The sequence below is a fragment of the Colossoma macropomum genome, unplaced genomic scaffold (assembly GCF_904425465.1).
Source record: "Colossoma macropomum unplaced genomic scaffold, Colossoma_macropomum, whole genome shotgun sequence".
NCBI lineage: Eukaryota > Metazoa > Chordata > Actinopteri > Characiformes > Serrasalmidae > Colossoma > Colossoma macropomum.
The window spans coordinates 28914632-28937131 of record NW_023494810.1 but is presented as its reverse complement, the minus strand read 5'-3'; the positions used below and the strand labels follow the sequence as shown (position 1 = coordinate 28937131).

Sequence of the window (22500 nt, the reverse complement as noted above, 5' to 3'; positions counted from 1 at the left end):
TACCTAATTATCACAACATGAATTTACAACAAATACAGAATAATAGTTTATTACTTAATGACATTTATTATGTTTTATCATCTCCTAACATCCTCTTCACAACGTTTTGTAACCCCTTAAAAAGCCAGGCCCCGCCAGAGGGCTGAAAGTTTTATTACACACTTCTATAACCTAAAAATAACTCAGCCAGTTTGCACTGAAGTCCCTGTAGTTACTGAATAATAAGCCTTAGTATGTGATAAGGGATTTTAAGGGCTTTAACTGTGAATAAACTATTGGTTTACATTTTGGTGTCTAATTTATAACTTTGAAATTGTATCGACACTATTATTCAATAACTGTCATTAATATGACAAGACAAACTTCTGAAAGCTCACATCAGTGCTGCTGCACTCACTCATACACATTTAGCAATGTTTGTGCACAAATGAACACCTCACATTAATGTTATGAATATGCAAATCCACATGAAGCACAGATTTTTGGGAATGCTTGGACTGTGAGAAGCAATAAATGCAACCAACTTCTACGACTGAACTTTGGAGGTGTGGCAAAAATATCCTTGTGTTTTTTGTTTGTATGTTTGTTTGTTTCTTTTAAAAAATGAAAAGCCACTCAACAGGCATGGAAGCAGTAAAAAAAAGCTGAACACACTAAATGCTGTAAAAAAATATTCTATTTAGTTGTTGAGGTTTCTGTGTAATCTTCTGTTAAATATGTTTTGGTGAAAAATGAATAACTGTTCTAACTACCTTTTACTGGAAGGTGCACAGGTGGTCTACATTCTTAAAAAAGATGGTTCTTCAAGGGTATATAGAACCATGAACATGCAAAGAACCCTTTGCATGATTAAAGGGTTCATTGCATCACGAAAGTGTTCTTCAGATTGATGCAGAATGTTTTGAAAAGGGTTTTATATAATACCAAAAAGTGTTCTTCTATTGTTAGGAAGTTAAGTTTGTTACAACAGAAGAACCCTTTTGGGTTCTTTTGTTATATAGAACCCATTTTAAAAAGGTTCTATATAGTACCATCTACATTGTCCTTCAGTCTGAAGTAGCCTTTCACAATGCAAAAAACCCTTTAATCATGCAAAGGGTGTTTTGTGTGTTCATGGTTCTATAAAGGACCCTTGAAGAACCATTTTTTTAAAGAATATATGGACTTGCACAATACTGTATACAAAACTATTATTATTATTATTATTATTATTATTATTATTATATACACATTCATACCCATTTTTTTCAAAGCCATCACACATTACATTACCGCCCCAATATTCCTGCAACAGCTCCTGACAGCACCGCTGATGATGAAGCACAAAACCACTCTGATAAAAAACACATTTTAGCACAAAACCCCAACAGAAGCAGAAACAGGAGTGGAAACAAATGCCCGCATGAACTCTATCTCCAGCCTGCCTGCGAAACATCTGAGCCTCATAAGCTCCTCGACCTTGAAAAGCCTCCGACCTGCTGCGACGATCGCGCACGTGTGATACACAGCACACGATGCATTAATACTGCCGTGTCATAACACTAATGCAAATATATACATACATACAGGCATCCTGACCTTGAAGAAAGCCCACTGCATATGCACGCTGTGATAATCATTCATAAGAAGCATAAAGGCAGCCAACTGCTGAGTCGAAGACAATAGACATCGCAGCTAGAGGTTATCAGGGCTGCGTTAATCAGTTTTTCTAAACTTCACTACGGCGCTTCGCAACATAAACAGTGCAGATAAAGCTTGATAGATGTGCACAAGGTCAGCGAAGTGGGTATCGCAAAGTGTTTGTGGCAAACCTGACCAAGCGTGTCGGAAAAAGTAGTTCCTATAAAATTCAAGGGGGAGTTTCACCAATTTTACACCAAAATTTCTGCACAATTTGCTCATTCAGAGTGGTATTACGTCCAGCTAATAATATATAGTCATAGTAAATATTGCTGTTATTTTACATATACATATACGTGGATCATTCTCCCGAACTGGTTCAAAGTCAGAGTTGAAAACACATTTCAGATTTTTAACTGATTTGGACTAAAATCCCTTCACTTTGATTAATTAACTCTATGCTTTATTAATTATTTTTATTAAAGGAAATGACTGAAAACTGTCACTAACAAAACAATCACTACTGAAACTTTACCAAATGTTTTGGTGGTGACAGTTTTGGCCAATTTTCAGCATGACTCAAACACAAGCTTTAAACATCTGTTCATTCATTAAAATGCAAAAACGTTTACTTAACTACAGAAAATGTGTTTCGGTGATGACAATTCCGAATGTTCCACACTGATTTTCAGACTTTGGGACATAAATAATGGGATCTAACTGCTCACCATGTTGTCATGAGGAACAGGGATGTAGTCTCACTTCCTGCTCTAAAATGTAGGGGCGTGGCTAAAGTAAGGCTCCGCCTACAGACTCAAACTCTGTGTGTCAGTAGTGACATGAAAATGTGGTTACAGGCGCAGGTGTAAAATGCTGCTAATATTATACAGTCTCCTCTGAAAGTATTGGATCGGTGAGGCCAATTCTTTTGTTTTAGCTATAAACATCTGGATTTGAGATCAACAGATAAATGAGGATATAGATCTGAATATGATTATGTTATTATGTGTTCATTGTAGAGAAACTAACTCAGATTTCTTTCCAGTGGTGGTGATAGGAACCAGGGGTCACAATGACCACAACACAAATATAGCTATTTTATATGTAACCACCAGTGAACCTCCACGCCTTCTGAGTGTATATATGTATGTATGCATGTATTTATATGTAATGTTGATAATGGTAAAATAGTGGTTTTCTTTTGGGACTATTTTGCCTAACAACACCCTGCACGAACCTCTCCTCCATGAAAAGATAAAGACATCTATCTATCTATCTATATAGATAGATAGATAGATAGATATTATACACACCTACATGGTAGGCATAGTCCTTGCAAAAGGTCAGCTGACACCATAAGTAAACAGCCCAAGAGCTTTCGTACTTTTTAACTAAAACGTGTCTCCATATCTTTTAAGCTACCAAGTTATTGTTACTATTTCTCTGCTCGTCTGTTAAACTAAACACATAAAGTTCTTTCCCAATCAAGGAAATAAGGGACAGCAACGTCCAGCGGTTCTCAAGCCACAACAAAATGACCACTAAAGCACATTATGTATTATGGTCACGTTGTAAACTCATAGCTGATCCTTGGACAACTGTGGCGCCTTTAAGGGTTTTATTGGCTAAAGTAATAGCAGATGGAAAGTGTCCTCAAAAAAATCCTGCAGTTCCATCTCCTGACCCAGCTGAACTGTACCCATACCATTAGAGGCTGCATTTGTGTGTGTGTGTGTGTGTGTGTGTGAGTGAGAGAGAGACAGAGAGAGAGAGAGAGAGGGAGAGAGAGAGAGAGAGAGAGAAAGGTGCGCAGTGACTGTAGTCTAGCATTGTGTCATGTCACATTCGGCTCATCTGTCAATGTAGTGGATTATTTCTTGAGAGAGCAGAATGGGCTGGCTGGAATGAGAGCGCCATCAATCTGGGCTGAGTGCAGGCACAGGGGAGCCACCGGGTGCAAAGCATCATGGGAAAGCAGAGCAGAGCCGGTGAGTGAGCAGGTGATGGAGCAGTGGAGCGACTCAACTCTCCACACTCGACACAGACCATCCTCAACCGTGACACAGAGAGAGAAAGAGAGCGAGAGAGAGAGGGAGAGAGAGAGAGAGAGAGAGAGAGAGAGAGGAAGAGAGAGAGAGAGAGAGAGAGAAAGGGAGAAAGAGAGAGAGGAAGAGAGAGAGAGAGAGAGAGAGAGAGAGAGAGAGAGAGAGAGAAATAGAAAGAGGTGGAGAGCGAGAGGTGTAGAGACAAAGAAATAAAGATAGACAGAAATAGAGATGTGTAGAGAGAAAAAAAGAGAGAGAGAAATAGACAGGAAGGGAGAGAAAGAGGGATGGGAGGGAGGTAGAGAGAGAGAGAGATAATTATTTAATTATTTATTTACTTTATTCTTCACTGTGAAAAATACAAACAAACAAGGGAAATTTACACAAACAAATTCAACAAATTAATCCCAAATTTTGAAAAATGTACAGAATTGGAGAAATTACGAATATTCCTTGGAGAGGGGCTCACAGCCCCCCTGGCTGCTAAATACGTAACAACATGCCACCGCCTGAGAGACAGTGGGTAACAGTAATAATAATACTCTAATATTGTAATTATAATAATTAATATGGTCATTATTTATGTTGGTTCTTTTATCTTATTTTGTTTTCATTACTGTTTTTGTTGTTCACTTCTACTGTTGTTATGCTTTAGCAATACTGTACCTCACAGTCATGCTAATAAAGCTATTCTGAACTGAACTGAACTGAACTGAGAGAGAGATAGAGGTGGAAAAAGAGAGAGGTGTAGGGATACAGAGAAACAAAGACAAAGAGAAGGAGACAGAAATAGAGAGATGTGTAGAAAGAAATAAAGAAGGAAATTAAGAAAGAAAGAGACAAATAAAGGAAGAGTGAAGTGGTGTTGAAAAACGAAAGAGAGAGAGAAACAGGGAAAGACAGTCAAAGGAACAGAGGTGGAGAGACAATGAGAAAGACGAAGAAAATACAGAGAGAGAGAGAGAAAGAAAGCAAAAGACAGAGGCATAGAGAGATGATGTGTAGAAAGAAAGGAAGAAAGAAAAAATCAAAGGAAAAGAAAAGGAAAGAACGAAAAAGAGAAATACAGAGAGATAGAAAGGGTTGGAGAGAGAGAGATGGAAAGAGAGAGAGGGAGAGAGAGAAAAAGAGGGAAAGAAAGAGAGGTGTAGGGATACAAAGAAAGACAAAGAGAGAGAGAGAAATATAGAGATGTGTAGAAAGAAATAAAGAAAGAAATAAAGAAAGAAAGAGACAAATAAAGGGAGATAGAGGTGGTGTTGAAAGAGAGAGAGACAGAGAGAGACAGAGAAAGGAAGAGAGGTGGAGAGACAATGAGAAAGAGATAGAAAATACAGGGAGAGAGAGAGAGAAAGCAAAAGCTAGACAAAAGCGGAGAAAGAGAGAGAGATAGAGAGATGTGTAGAAAGAAAGGAAGAAAGAAAGAACGAAAGAACAAAAGAAAGAACGAAAAGGAAAGAAAGAAAAAGAGAGAAATACAGAGAGATAGATAGAGGTGGTGTTGGAGAGAGAGACAGAGAGAGACAGAGAGAGAGAGAGAGAGACAGAGAGAGACAGAGAAAGGAAGAGAGGTGGAGAGACAATGAGAAAGAGATAGAAAATACAGGGAGAGAGAGAGAGAAAGCAAAAGCTAGACAGAAGCGGAGAAAGAGAGAGACATAGAGAGATGTGTAGAAAGAAAGGAAGAAAGAAAGAACGAAAGAACAAAAGAAAGAAAGAAAAAGAGAGAAATACAGAGAGATAGATAGAGGTGGTGTTGGAGAGAGAGACAGAGAGAGAGAGAGAGAGAGAGAGGTGGAGAGAGAGGTAAGAGGATTCCTGCAGTATTGTGCGGTGTGTGAACAGTGTTTAGGATTACACATGTTCAGAGTAATACAGCTCAAATCACACACACGCTGTATAAATCTACCTGTGAGTCTCTACAGCAACCCAGCAGAGCATGAACAACACACACACACACACACACACACACACACACACACACACACACACACACACACCCACAAACACCCACACACACACACACACATATATACACACATATATACACACTCAGCCTCCATACAAATGTTCTATTCTCCAAAACGATGCACATAATCTGCTAAAATGACCAGAACTGACTAGATGTGTTAGTTCAAAGATTTCCACGGGAGCCGAGGGCCACTCTGGACAGTAAGGGTAAAGGGCAGTGACTTTACCTGCAGTGGACAGTGGCTCAACCGTCTACTCTCAGCACACTGCTGTAACCCAGTAGCTTTGTAACTGCTCTGAGGTCAGTCGTTCTGCAGTTACATCGAATTATGAATATTTCAGGGATGTAACAGAGTGCCGTCTTTTAATATCGAGCCGCCGCTGTATCACTGACATTGATATGAAGTGTATGCGTTTTTTTTTTTTCCCTTTTTTCCACAGTTAAATAAATGATGACACATATTCATAATGCATCACGCTCAGCTCCCGCTTAGCCGAGCCCATTTTTTAATCCCGGATCCTGCTTTAATAGAGTGTGATTGCATGATGAAAGAGGCGTGTGTGAAAAGAAAGAAACAAGAAAGCAAACACGTTTTCTGATATTAGATTTCCCTTTCGCTCTCATCCTCTGTCTTTCTCTCTGGCCTGAAAAGCCTATTTTTATCTCAAAGCCTGCCTAATGAAACTAGAGCTGCTCCTAAAATTATAAAATCAATTCTAATTCAGACATTCATCATAGTTTTTCGAATTTCCAGAAAGTAGACGCGGCTGGGTCAGTTCTTTCAACCGATATCGACGTCCAGCTCTACAGACTAATGTAGCCATTAGTGAAAACATGACTTTATTTCATACGGGGCGAGTTCATGAACTGGCGCTGGGCGAAAGGATATACGACGTGTAGGAAAAGCCATTTTTCTGATAGGAATAAAAACAGTGAGTGAAATTTTGACCAGCTGTGCATGAAACGCTGGTTATTTCTGAAGCTTGTAATTGAATAGTCTAGCGCTGATCAACTGTTAATTAACACACCACTTTCCATTGTGATTCTGCTCCGAACAAAAGGTCACATATTAGGTTTCTTAGTTGTAGCAGAATGATTAGAGCAAGGATGATCGTGACCTTTACTGTAATAACCTGTATGACAAAAGTTCTTTGAGTGAAGCTATAGAACAGGGTTTCTCAACCTGTGGGCCATAGACCACCAGTGGGCTATGCAGCACCCTCTACTGGTCTGTGGGCCTGTTTTTAGGGCGAGGCAGTAGTTCGTAGTGGGCTGGTGACGTCACTTTAAGTCATAAAAAACACAAGTGAGAAAAAATAACTTAGGCCTAACAATTAAAAATCAAAGAACAAACATTTCCAAATTATAACCATTATAAATATAAACAGAGACCTATAAATAAAAACACCACAGTCTCAGACTAATTACACGTCACCAGTTTGAGACAACGCAGCCGCCGGCACGCAGTACAGACAGTTAGCCAGAGATAGACAGGTTTCTCAAGGCGCTGTCTCCTACCTTGTTCAGTGCAGACCTATCAAACTTGTTCTTCATCCGTATTCCAGTCGGCATAAAACCACTGAACCGGTCCGCTTCTAACCGAACCCTGTTCAGTTCACTGTCGGTGGGAACGCATTTTATGATGAAATGAGGGAATTCGTCAGTAGAGCCTATTTCCTGTTCTTCTAGCAGCACGTCGGTGCTGTACTCTCAGCATAATCTGCCTGTTTTCATTTAATGTCTGATTCTTTATAGACTCTCATTGCTCTCATAGCGTTCCTGCAGCTCAAGCTGCAGCTGATAAAAAATGACAGATGAGCCATAAAAGTCATAGTGAAGAGATGTGTTAGATTTCTGGCCGAGCATCAGTGATCTGAGTGGTTAAACTCAAATTGATAAACCAATGACAAACATACAGAGCCCCACTGGTGACATCCTGTATTAATAAAAATAATGCGTAGCAATGACTTAGTAAGGTGTGGGAACAAGATAATTAAGTTGTGGAAATGAGATCCTAATGCGCATCCATAGCCATAATAAACATTATATATATATAATTTACAGTGCAATGTTTGTAGTGGACAACAGGACAAAAAAGAAAGTAGATAGGTTTCACATCATATTTTTTAAAGGTAACATTTGAACATTTAAAATAACAACAATCATACCATAAACATGTCATGGCAGGTATCATTTCGCTGCTGTTGGAACAAAACCTCATATCTCCACTTGTGTCATTTTTCAGTTTTTGACATAATTTGAAAATGCCTGTTGCCCTTTACATTATCTTTAAATTTCATGATGAATGAACCAAAAGAAATGGCACAAAATGACTTGGGAAAAAGTCTGGTTCCATTGACTTACATTAAAAGTAAAGTATGTTTTTTCCTTCCCCTGTAAAGTTGTCATTTTGGAGTTACGAGGTTCTGTTCCGACAGGAGCGATTTGCTGCCAAATGTTGTACAGGTGCATTACTGGTAACTGTCATTACACATACCATAATGTTTGATGTCATCAAAACATCATTTTAGCAAACATATGACATCTGCAACACCCTAACAACAAGCTGGAATACCATAGTAATCTTGTAGCAGCACCAGAACAACTACCTGGAATTCCTATATAAATCCTATTAAGTCATTTTGTGAAGTGTTAGCTGGCTGGGTCAAGTCAACTTAAAGTTTGTTCACAAACTTTCCTATTCTAGTTATTTTTTGTTTTTGTATAAGCTGAAACATAAAGCTATAAACGCTGAGCTGCAGAGTTAATGCCGTGTATAGCCGAGCCGCGTGTGCTGATATCATAAACACGGCTAGAACGTGTCTCAACCGATTCAACTGTGCCGTCCGAACTAACTGTTGTATAAATATTATTAATGACAAAGAAAACATCTGCACACTCCATCCATCCTCTTTACTCCTTCACAGCCTCTAGAAAAGTGTTTTCTTTCCTCGTATGTGATGGCATCTAATGTCTGCGGAAAGAGCGATGATTTCTTTTTGTTGTTAAACAGACCCCATCCATAATTCACAGGACACTTTCTGTAGGCTGCGCTCTCGCTTATACGTCTTTGGCACCATGCTCTGCTGGGCCTGATGAAAACACACGAGTGAAAAGGTTTAAAAATTCATCCTCCCCTTTTTTGCTGTCATTTATCACCCAGCGTTCTGCCTACAGAGCACTAACGAGTTCAGAGTAGCAGCCAGGCCCCTCCCCCCTTTTGTTTGTCTCATATATATATATATATATATATATATATATATATATATATATATATATACATACACCAATCAGGCATAACACTATGACCACCTCCTTGTTTCTATGCTCATTGTCCATTTTATCAGCTCCACTTACTATATAGGTGCACTTTGTAGTTCTACAGTTACAGACTGTAGTCCATCTGTTTCTCTGCATACTTTGTTAGCCCTCTTTTACCCTGTTCTTCAGTGGTCAGGACCCCCATGGACCCTCACAGAACAGGTACTACACCTTGGTGTCACTGCTGGACTGAGAACCAAAAATATCCACCAACAGCACTCTGTGACCACTGATGAAGGATTAGAGGATGACCAACACAAACTGTGCAGCAGCAGATGAGCTATCGTCTCTGACTTTACATCTACAAGGTGGACTGACAAGGTAGGAGTGTCTAATAGAGTGGACAGTGAGTGGACACATGACTCCCAGTTAGACAGACTTTTTATTGCAATTAGTTGTTAGTGTAGCATGCTGGGTGTGGCAGGCTATATGTGGAGGTGTGTAGGCTGGGCATGTTCATCTGCCGGGGTGGTGGATATACTGAAATCCCTGCTGCATAGAGACTGTGTGTGGGTGCAGCGCATGCCCCAGGAACTCTGCTCAGACTCTGAGCGGACTCTTTGTGGGTCCACGAGATGGTCTGGACCTTCAAATGGGGGGGGCTGTATAGTGTTCTGCTATTGGTTCCTTTGGCCGTGGATGCATGGAGCCTCCTGGGAAAGCACTGGACTCCCGCAGAGAGACTTTTAATTGTAAATAGTTGTTACTGAGTGGATGCTGGGGGTGTTAAATCGGTCCAGGGAGGGTGGGCTATATGTGTGGGTGTGTGTTTATCCTTCCACTGTGTCATGTCTCCCTGTGTTTCGTTAGGATAAGTGCTGGCCGGTGGTGCTCCACTACTGCCAGTTCAATAAAACATCCTTTCCTGAAAATGCTGTTTCCTGCATCTCCTTCTTTGCCAGACATCATAATATAAACACGTTTTATTGCAAATATTGTTTTGTTTAATATTTTATGGAGTAACTTAAAGAACTTTAAAGTTTACCAGTGGTTAACTGGTTGAAGTGTCCAGATACCTTTTGAGACCTCTTTCAGTTAATTTATTTTTGTTTTTTTTTCTCTCATTTTTTTTTCTTTTGTGGAAATGTACATATTTGAATCAAGTAAATTCAGTGAATTGAGTGCACTAAAAGCATTAAAAGACCAAAGTATGGCCCAGATCCAATAGCCACAATCACTCCACCGTCATCTCAGCCAAAGATTATCATGCTATAGATAAGCTACATCTAAAAACGACCTTGCCCAGAGCTGAAGAACCACCACAACTGTTTTAAAAAAGCATCAACAACATAAGCAGCCAACCAGGCAAGCTGAGGTAAACATAAACATAGGAGTGTGTACATCCGTATACTTGTCATCTCAGTAACAGACTGCAACCGGAGAAAAGTATATATGTGTATATATATATATATATATATATACATATATATATACACACACACACACACACACATATACACATCCTTTTGTGAATGTTCTTTATTAATTTTATTTATTTGCATATTAGATACTAAAAATATTTCATAACACATACTACTCATCTTCCTATTAAAATGTAACACCATAATATTTTCCATGTATTGTTCCAATAATTAAGTGTCACTTTCCAAGTGTACATTTTTATGTGCAGATGATATGAACATTTAATAGGACTATAACGATCTTATCTTCCGTGCTGATAAACTGCTCTGAATGTTTGTGTGTCACTTAGAGCTCCAGGACTCGTGTAGCGGAGGAGAGAGAGAGACCCACCTCGCTGACTCGTGCCCTCTGGCCCCCACACTGAAACTGGAGCTGCGCTTAATTGCCGAATGCTTACAAAGAGCCAACGAGAAACATAATTGTCATTTCCACCAGAGCCTGTGTGATCAAAGCAGCTGGCATTCAGAGCGTACTGATGGGGGAGTTTAGCCCGGAGCGCACAGTCTCCACACGCACACACGCGCACACAAGAACACACACATATGCACACACTCCCACTCGGGTTGTTCTGCTAGACTTGGTAGGTTGGCTTAAACTCACTTCCCCAATGCTTAACACGTCACCTGAGAAAACGAGCGATAGTGAAACATGGCAACAGACAAAAGCAGCTGCTAACGACACAACAGATGCACCACTCACAGCCATTCGTTCTATTCCACACACATAACTATCGCATGCACAAACATATATGGAGCGTTCAGAAAACGCCTTTTTTGAACTCTGTCAAGCGTGATTGTCTTCATTCTTGTCTATGGAACCTTAATCAGTGCATTTAAGCTGAAAAGATGTGACTTATTGTGCTGAGCGCCACAATAAGCACCATACATCATCCACAGCTGACCAATCAATATTGTTCATTGGTCAATATGCCTCCTCTCTGTTATTATATATGACTATTTTAAAATGTTTACCATTCTTCTTGGTCTTTTACATTCTTTTAAATCTTGTCCCTACTTGTCTATGTTTATATATAATGGTTAAAGTGTCCAAATACTTTTTGAGGCCTCTTATAGTTTGTGTTGATTTTATACATTCACAATTAATGTGGAAATGTACACATTTCAATCAAGTAAATTCAACATATTCAATGGACTAAACGCATTAAAAGACCAAAGAATGGCCCAAATCCAATAGCCACACATTCATATTATCACTATACCATCATCTCAGCCAAAGATTATAAAGATATTATTAGATAAACTATATCTAAAAACGACCTTGCCCAGAGCTAAAGAACCACCACAACTGTGTTTTAAAAATAAATAAATAAATAAATATAATAAACATTGACAACAATAGCAGCAGACCAGGCAAGCTGAGGCAAACGTAAACATAGTGAAACGTCCATACACTTGTCATCTCCGTAACGGACCGCCACCGGAGAAAAGTACCCAGCGGATCTTAAAAGACACCTCAAACCACGCTGTTGATTTGCTCAGTGGGCAGACACTCGAGCAGAAAATAGAGCAGGCTTGCGGAGCGAGAGAGTGTAGACATAAAGAAAATAGACACTGCAGGACAAAGACAGACGCAGAGGAAATAAGACACGGCGCAGAAATGCAGCGGGTGGAGTGTATAGAACGTCTGAAGGGGCCACTCACCGAGGATCTGGATGGCGTTTCGGCCGGGCCGGGGGACGTGGTGCTGCTGGATGGTCTCGTACAGAGTGGCCTGGCAGAGCACTAGGCAGCTAACAGCTATCCACAAACACAGATACCACGACATGGCAGGAGACAGGCTGCAGGGAGACAAAACAGCAGTTTGAACAAGGATAGATGAAAGACCAAATATATACAGTTGTTTTTAACCACTGTCAGGATATGTGCCATACTGTACTATACACCGTTTGGAGACACTCTAATTCAGCCTCATTATGGACACAAGTGTTCAATTGTGCGCAGTATAATCTCCACAGAAAAGCACTGAACAATAGAATTGGACACTCTGGAGCAGCCGCATGAGCCTAAGGTCACCATGACCAATGCTGAGTATCAGCTAGAGCTCCATAGCCTTTGGGCTGTGGAGCAGTGGAACTGTGTTCTCTGGAGTGATGGAGCTCAATACCTTTGGGATGAGTTGGAGTGATTCAAAACTAACCATCCAACATCAGTAGCTGACCTCAATGATGCTCTTGTGGCTGAATTCAGTCAAATTCTCACAGTAATGTTTCAACATCTAGAGTAAAGACTTCCCAGAAGAGTAGAGGCTGTTTCTGCAGCACAGTAAGGAAAATTACATTGTAATGCCTTTTATTTCAGAAGAACTGTTGGATGAGCAGGTGTCTACAAACTTTTGGACACATTAAGTGGGTAAGTAGATAGATGGATGGATGGATGGATGGATGGATGGATAGAAGGATGGATAGAAGGATGGATGGATGGACGGATGGACAGACGGATGGATCGGTAGTTGGGTGAATGAGCGGATGGATGGGCGGATGGCTGGGCGAATGGGTGGATGGGTGAATGGGTGGATGGGTGGGTGAAATGGCTAGATAGATACTGGACAAATTGGGAACTGCAGTAATAAACATAATTAAAATTCTGGTTCACTATGAAATGAAAAATGTACGATGATTAGGGTGATTTTGTGACTTTTCAAGTACTAATTCAGAAACACCAATGCGTATTTGACACTGGTAAAAAGCTAATCAGTCCAGCCCTACACTCTGTCCAACAGAGTGGACTTAGACTGGTTATTCTCGTAACTTTTAAAGCAAATTAATGGGCCAGAATGCACTTAAACCCTGTTCCAGGAGACAAAGTTGAGTCGGAATGGCGTTCTGGCTAAGATCCCAAAACCATTTTAATAGTGAAACTGTGCATAGTTAAAGCAAGTGTCTGTGGAACGCAACTCAAGTTCAGCCTACAGCCCATTTAGCCAATGCAAAGTCATGCTGCAGCAGGGTCCGCCCACCCACTCTCCATGGTAACAACTGTCAGCACATTGTGTTTGGAACATTGATGATAAAAAGCTGTTTTGCTTTCTAATCTTCTTTAAAGTTTGATGACATTCACTTGGATACTCAGTGTAGTTCATATTATCTGATGATTGGAAATTTCGGTCAAGTGGATCCCTGCGTGTTTTGTCACTAGTTAACCATAGTTTCAACGAAGATGCCATTTCAGGAGGTGTTTTTCTAGTTGTTTCATTGTTAGTTTCATTTTCAGGAAGTGTCTATACTTCTTAGGTATTTTAACAAATTTAATAACGTTTTAAACACTCAAAGAGCCAAATTTTGACCCATTTTCCAGACTGTTCTTAATAAATCCATATAAATGGTCTCATGTCTATTAAGAAAAAAAAAATATTAAATAGGTTTAAATTGCAGATAACCTGTTTTGTATGCGGGAATCCATAGTCAAAGCATTAATGCTTATAAGGTCTTATTATTTTAGCTAAGTATGGCGACTCCTGATGTAAGGTAAACTTCTACGAAAAAACTATCAAGCTTTCAGCTCTCGAAAAATTTTTATTTTTAGGAGAGGTACTAGATTGAAACGGCATTTATTGGTTGGTTTGTTGACTGAAAGGCCCTTTTAAAGGTATATTTAGATGTGAAAATGCACCAGAAACAGGCATTTTAGGCCATATGTTAATGTTATCTCATCCAATAAAACCACAACATTTTGGTTCTACCTGAATATTCTGGGGAATACATTCATATTCCGTCCATAGACAACCAATCTTACAGCGTGGAAATCCAGCACCAGTATGGCAGTCAAATGGCCTCAAGTAGCTATGTAAAAACTGATGTCATCAGCTACACAGGCCTCAAACATAAATTGGTGACCACTGATACAGAGAACGTGACTGTAGTGTGCTGTGTCGGGAGTCTACGTTGGTTTCATTGGGACCACACCTGACCACTTAGAGTAGCTCCGTGTTTGTGTTCGTTCTGGTTAAATGTAGCAAGTAAAGCTTGAGGACTTGACATAATTAGGCCTAAGAGAGTAAAGACGAAACCACATTATGATTAAGACATTAAAACTCACTGTAGTGTTTTCTAATGGTGGCTGGCTGGATCATTGCACCCCACTCGGTGTATCCCCTCTGGCTTTCAGTGGAATATCTTCATAACACTCATTTACCGATAACAACAGTCTTCTGTGGGCCTTCTCTGCAAACCGCACACAGCTTTGCGTTGATTAAACACCTCAACTGTGCTCTGCGCTCCATAACATGTGTTTGAAGTGCTACATTAGGCTCAGCTCTAAAAAAAGATGACACCGGAGCTGACTCTTTCAGACGATTGTGTTTATCCAGCTCAAATCTGGGCCTATTGCTCATGCTGGACTCAATTGGTGAGTGAAATTAGATTAAGCACAACATCAGCAGGGTGTTAGTAATGATATGATGCTCTGAACGGCTACTGGAGCCAGCATAATGAACAATATTGAAAAATGTTGCTTTTTATTTGTAACTTAAAAAAGGAGGCCAAGTAACACTGGGTGGCTTAAAATGGCTGTTGCTGAAGCTTGAATAGTGGGCTAAGCCAAGTGCACACTACACAATTTTAGCACTAATTTCACAGACTGGAGAAGATCCTTGAATACAGATTGTTTCTTTTGCTTATTTCCCAAACAGGCTAGGCTTGGAGGCTCTGAGCTTAAAGCGCTAAGCAGTTTCAGGAGGCAACTGGATGCGTTCTACCCGCCTACATGGGTCAATTTTTAAAAACTTCTTTCAAACTAATTCTTAATATGTCCATTAACATCTCCTATTATCATATATGCAAAAATGAGAGCTTAATTCCAAACATATATTTTACAGTCACTGGTGTTGTATGAATATGGTGTGACACCAGTGATGGTGACTCCAGTGACATTCTGGTTAAAGGATTTTGTAAATTGACTGGCTCATTGTTGGTCAGGTGACCTTGTGAAACTATTTAAAATGGGTAATAAAAATAATATTTGGCATTATTTTGACAAAACTCTAATCACCCAGCCATTAAAGCACATGAGAGCGGTGACACATAGAAGTGTGACTCGCCTTCTCATGCCTTGAGATGCTTCCTTTCTGATGAGCCTTAACCCAAAAAAGCAGTTTAATAGAGCTGAAATAAAATAGTCCTGATAACACCAGTGACCAAAATCTCTACGACAAATGAATTTTTTGAATTAAATACATTTATTTTAAATGTAGTATGACATTATTGATATAAAAAGCAAACATGAATCTGTTTTATACAAATTCTTAACCTTTTAAAAATATTGTTCTATATTAAAAATGGTTTCTCAAATGTTGAAAATTGGTTTTGTGACAGGCTGTTTTACATATGCAGAGTGATTTTAAAACAGGATAAAAAAGAAAAATCTGAGAAATCATGAGGGAAAAGTATCATTTAATCTTAGGTCAACTTTTTAAATGTATATACTGACTTTTGGAGCTGTGCTTAACATTTTAAGCATCTTTTTAAGCCCTGCAACCTTTGTGACATGGTTTCAAGCTACAAATGGAGAATGACCCACATGCAAAGCTGCCACACAAATGCAAAGTTTGTGGCCCGTTTGCATGGAAAAACGCAATGTGCTTCTCTTGCTCTTGCATATGCAATTCAGGGAGGTTTGCGTAACGTGAGAGGATCGTGCAAAAAGTGGGTGGAGATATTATACATGCAGCTGATTACAAATTCTGCTCAATTTACTAAAGTTTGAGCAACTGGCGGCAGCTGGTTTTGCACCAATTTTAGGGACGTGTTGTCGAGAGATTTCCTTTACCAATGGCAGCAGACACATCAGAAGAACAATGGGCCTCAATCATTCTTACGAAGAAATTTCGGTAACACTTTCTATGAATGTCACCTTTGTAAGTATCTATAAACACATTTATAACATGTTATACTGTATTCATAAGGCATTATAAACATGGTTATACATATTTATAAAAAAGAATTACACTGAATTACATTTTATAGCCATGTTTATTATACATTATGAATTGTTCATATAATGCATTATAAATAGTGTTAATAACATGTTATAATGTCAGTACCAAAGAAGTCAGTCCTAGCTTGGAAAGCGTAAAGACAAATATCAAGCTAACGGTGTTGAACATTGACTTTCCCACATTGGGTAAAACACTGATGGCAGCACTAGTTTAAACTCTGACATTTGAAGCCTGTAATGAGCTTTACTGTGAATGTTTTAGTGTTTCAGTAAATCCTTCAGTAAATACTTCAAATTGAAGCCTCACTCTTAACACTGGAGGAGGCTTTAGTACAGTACGCTTCACTTTACTTAGAGCGGACAAATACGACTTATGAGCTCTTATAATTTGTTATGATCAGTACTTATAATGTATTATGTTAACAATTCATAATGCATAATAAACATGGCTATAATGTATAATGCATTTTTATAAATATTTATAGCTATGTTTATAATGTCTTATGCATGCATCATAACATGTTATGAATGCGTTTATAGATGCTTACACAGATGACATTCATAGAAAGTGTTACCGAACTTTCTTCTTAAAACCCACTTACGCAGTTTTCACCAAGGTTCAGACATTCACCAATGTTTTCTTATTTGGAATTTGCCCTTAAGAACAGAATTTAAACACACTCAAGAGCACGGAAGTGTGAACGATTCTGTGGTTTAAGAACACATCATGAATCTGACGTAGACTTTTCTTAGGACTTTTCTCAAAAACACATTTAAGAAAAAAATGTAGGAAGATGATGCTGAATGAGGCCCAACGTTTGAATTCTCAGGGCCGGAGAAGAGACAGCGCAAAATGTGCAGTGATGTGTTGGTCATCATTTCACAAGCTCTATTTTCTTAGTCTTTTCCAATGTAGAATGTTTTGGTGGGAAAAAAAAACGTCATTTATCAACATTTCAATCTCGTCATCACTGAACTTTTTTCTTTTGTCTCCAGTTTCTTGACGGCTTCACCATTTCACTTAAGCAAAAAGCCACACAAGGCCGTTTCACGTCGTGCCTAAGAACACGCTTTCCTGTGATAAAATCGCAGTAATGCATGGCCTTGAGTGGCTTATTGCTTGTATGAAATGGCAGAATTATCATAAAAATATAAAATATGATCAAATAAAAAAAATTTCAGGAAATAATTTGAGTTATTATTAACAAATCAAAATAAACAAGTATTCCACGAAGAAATGAACTTCCTTCGGAGAATGGTTTTGTTGCCAAGCAACCATGGACTGTCAAATGTGGAGAAAATGTTCGGTCTCTTTACACTATATACTGTCATTTCATAAACTTTTTAACTTACATGAAAATATCATGACATAGCACTGTTCAATGTAAAACCTTTTTTTGGCACCAAACTAGCGAATCCTATTTAGCACCAAGTTATTGGCACCCCTCTTCTCACGCTGGGGCTGAATCTCAAATGGCTCCTTGGCCCATACATAGTGCACAACATAGAAATTTCAATACTGGCTCCTGCACTCAAACAGTGCATAATATAGCTAACAAATAGCCATTTGGGATTCAGCCACATCCATACTCAATAAATAGTGCATTGTTTGGCTATAGAGCACACACTATTTAGGAAGTACAGAGCCTTTTGAGATTCAGCCTGACATTCTTTAGTCTTTTATATTGTTTGAATCATATAGTAAGTACTTAATTCAAGCCTGTGACATTAATGATGGAGTTGTTTAGCATGTATGCTATGTTTTACCCTGTTAGCTGGCTGCCCAGCCTAGTTCTAGTTAAGAACATAAGTTGTCAGCCCCTCAGTTTAAACAAAAAAAACAGGTTCTTACTTCATCGAGTGACGTGCCTTCTAAAAATGTAAGTGAATAATGTATCATCTTATCTTCATTGGTAAAATTATCATTGCATTGGACAAAAAAAGAAGACAGAAGAAGATACTTTAGCCCCAGACAAAACATTGAAATAGTTATTTAAGGCATCAGAAATGAGACGGCTCTCCGTCTTGAATGAGTTGAGAGTCATATCTTTAGTTTAGTTGCAGATAAACATCAGCGTTTTTATCATCAGCAAAGCTGAGCACAACACATAACTTTATTGAGATCTCCACTACAACTCAAAAGGCAACACATGTGAGATTACTAAGCTCTTTGTTCTCAGAGAAATATCTGAGGAGCAGGAGAGACTTGTACAAAAGTCTCTTTCGTCTTTCCCTTAGATCTCAATGAGTGTGTTTACATGCATTTAATAATCCGATCATATTTCTGATCAATTATCTGATTATTCAAATGGTAATGTGAAAAGCATACCAGAGTAAGTAGTCTAGAAATCTGATCAAGAAATCTGATAAAGAGAGCTGGATTTTAGCTCAGTAATCAGATTTCTCAGTGCATGTGGACTCTTACTCTGATTTCTTTCAGATTTCTCAGGCTGCACATATGCAAAAACAGACAGCGGTACCAGAAAATAAGCAAGCAGTGTTGCCGTGACACGCAGCAGAACACTTTTGGAGCAACGTTGAAATCAACTACATGCTTGTCAAAATGAAAGATTTAAATATTCTTCATCTTCTAGATGATGTCTGTTCACATTTTCAGGTAAAGTGAACGATGTTTAAAAAAAAGCTGCAACATGAAGTTTGAGTTTTACATTGCAAAGCAGAAATCGGATTACTGCCTAACTCATGTAGACCCGGAGTTTCACATTATCTGATTACTCAAGCGCATGTAAACACATTGATCAGATTACTGACAAAATCTGATTTTCTGCAGTTATCGGATTATTAAGTGCATGTAAACAAACTCACTGATTTCAAGTGATCTCAAACTACAGGTACAGTCATATGCAAACGTTTGAACACTGCTGGTCAAATGACATTCTGTTGATTTTTTTTATGTGACACATGCTCCACAGACAGCACACTTAAATATTGCATTTTTGTGTAATTTTGCATAATTCCTATCTATTTATATTGGACAAACATAAAATATAAAATGTGCCTTAACATAAAGGCCATATTTTCTGTCTTTTTCCCCATTATGTTAAATTCAGCAAATAAATAGCAATTCTACATTAAAACATACAGAAGCATGTTAACTTATTTTCAAATCAACAAAACATAATTTGAGTAGGGGTGCCTAAACTTTGGCATACAGCTGTAATAAGGAGATCTCCTTCTGGATTTTTTGAAAAAGATTAAAAATAGATTTGCTCTTTTTTCTTCACAAATGAGTGCAGAAACAACCACAGCAAGTTTCTCCAACTCCAGTTTGGCAAGTGATAGACTCTTCTCACATTTATTTTCAGAGACAGTGGGACTTTCAGGTGCGCTTTATCACAGATCTCTCCGAGTGGAAGATGGTGTAGTTTGTGAGCCTTGTCTGCAGTCCCTCGTATAGTGCGCACCACTGGCCCAAAAAAAGGGGGGCAGGCGGGGACATGTCACCCCCCGTTTCTAATGCCATAGTTTTCAGAGTGACTTTGCAGAGTGATATCGCTCTGTCACTGTAGGCTAAAACAGAGCGACTGTGTGACTGTAGATGCAGCTTTATACACTGAGATGTTGGAGAACCTGTATGGCAGCGCTCAGCGGCCTAACAGCCAACCCCACTGCTTATTACTGCTATCAACACTGCATGATTGCTGTCTATCTATGTCCTCATTTGGAGCACGGGTTTGTTAAGAAGGGCTGCCTCTAGAGGCAGATCAGTCAGTTACCTCATTGTAAAATGGATTTCTGTGCTGTAATTCAGCTTATAGTTTCGACACATTGCTTTGTTTATTTTTTAAAATACTCTCAATAAAACTAAAAAAAAAAAAATTCAAACAGTCAAAAAGCCACATTTACATGCAGCCTGATAATCTGTTAATAATCCAACTAATAGCTCAATCGGAATAGAATATGTCCATTTATACACCTCAATCAGAATAGTCTAGTCCGATTGAGGCAATTCAGAATACAATTTCTATTTGATTGAATGAGGTGTGTAATCTTGTAAATAATCAGTTAAATAGAAGAATAATAACCACGTACACTGTATCTGATTACATTCCCTATCGGAAAGTTTAAGTACGTTCTGATCATGCGCGTCACGTCATAGCGAAAGTTTATAACGTTCAACATGGTGGGAGCAGAAACTGGTCTGCAGAAGAGACGAAGTTTATGCTCTGAACTTTAAAAGACGGCGGTGGGACGGACGTCCAGCCTATGTGTCTCAGAACACGACGTCTTCCTCTCGGCCTTCTTTAATAAGTACATGTGAAGAACGTTTTCCTGAGTCTGACATCATTTTAAAGTGATTAAAAACACAAGCGCTGCTCACTGCTGCTCGTCTCACTCTGACTGGACTCATGCTTGTTGTCATGGTAACGTCTACACCAAGTGGTATTCTATGCATGCACGTAATTGTGGATCGGATTACTTGTAGTGAGCATGTAACAGAAATTTTCCATCGGAGTGTCAGAGTAGAGTGAGCATAATGACCTCAGTCTTGATTTATAATCAGAATGTTTTCAATCGGACTGTCAAAAATCTTTGCATGTAAACACAGACAGTGAGAGTGGCTGTTTCATTTCTTTAAAGCAGTGTTGTGTTTTTCCACAAAGAACAAACTATATTTTAGGAAGGTCGCCGCTCAAGGTTTGAGAACTGTGCAGCGCTACTGTCTACTGTTTCAATATTAATGGCTGTTTAATCTGAGCAGTTTGAGCGAATCGAGGAATTTGAGTCTTGTGCGTCAGGAACAATGAGTCTGATTGGCTACTGTTCTTCACATTTGCACTAAATGTGCATCAAATACAACAGATCCCAAAAGTGATGCACTGACCTACCCTACCTTTATACATTACAACACTTCATGATCATTCAGACCAACTTCAGAGGACGTAAGGGACACATATGACCACATAACATTTGCGAACACTAAAGTATCCCAGTGCATCTCCAACAGCAGCAAAGTATCACCTAATGCCACTGCACTGTCAGAAAAATGGGCCGAAACTGTCACTGGGGCAGTTCCCCTCTTGTCACTGGGGTGGGACCCTCAAGGGTACATCTCAGTACCTTTAGTCAGGGAACATAACTGGACCATAATTGATATTTCAATGATGATATTTCCACAAATCCGATCTGTATCCAACACAGGACCACATATTAAAGTGGCTCAGACTTGAAAAGATCAGATTTTTGCATTCACATAGCTCTGAAAACATATCTGAGTAACATTAACAGGGCATTGCAGCCTAAAACTTAATATATCTGTTGTGTTTTGCGGTATTCTGTAGCGCAGCATTATATCCCTCAGCCTAATCAGACTGACGGAATTCAGGACATCATTTTCATATTTTTCGCTCATTAATGTTCCCTCACTACAATACCCAGCATTACGCAACTACATCAAACACCCACTGGGAATCCTGTGGTATTACCCATTCCTCACTGCTAGCCTAGCCACTGAGCTACAGGCTAAGAAATACAACAAAGCTAGCATACATGTAGCCTTTCATCTCAGCTGTAGAGCAAAATAAAACAGAAAACAGAGATTCTATCTGTATTCAGCACCGAGGTAAGGTACCTAGTTATCCAGCTAGCTTTACTCTTAGCTTGTTGTTCTCTTCATCTGAGTCATTGCAGTCTTTACGTAACCCATTCTTTACACCGTAATGATGGATTTAAGACAATTACTACAGTTATAGTTTTTCAAAAGTTTCTCCTAGCTGCAAAATACACCATCGGAAGGGGTTTCTTAGTCTTTAAACCAGAAAATCTCACACCCGAGTCTACTGAGTCTACTGCAACCCCCCTAAGGCAATCAGACATGTTTATTTTTCATTTTGGCATGAGTGTCGTTTAAGGCAGGAAAATTAGATTTGAACATAGCCTATGATGTCTTAACCACACTGGTGATCAGCTTAGATAACACAAAATATAATGTTTCTATGTTTACTTACTAATCATTGAGCATGTTTACATGCACTTAGTAATCTGATCATTATTGGATGTCGGCAGTCATCTGATTATTCAAGCGTTTGTGTAAACACCATACTTTTCTTAGATCGGATTATTAAGGCCTAGAAATCTGATTAAGAAATCTGATAAAGAGAGCCGGACTTGAGCTTGGTAATCAGGTTTTTCAGCGCATCTATACCCT

The 22500-nt window shown here is 39.0% G+C and overlaps 1 protein-coding gene across 1 annotated transcript in view; it reads right to left on the bottom strand.

Annotated features, from left to right (window-relative positions):
• LOC118799904 (chemokine-like protein TAFA-1) overlaps positions 1-22500 on the bottom strand; it is a 294624-nt gene that overhangs the window by 268230 nt on the left and 3894 nt on the right. Inside the window, exon 2 of the mRNA XM_036559998.1 lies at positions 12042-12178. Within this exon, the coding sequence (XP_036415891.1) occupies positions 12042-12165 (124 nt within the window). The 5' untranslated portion in view covers positions 12166-12178. The remainder of the gene's footprint in view (positions 1-12041; positions 12179-22500) is intronic.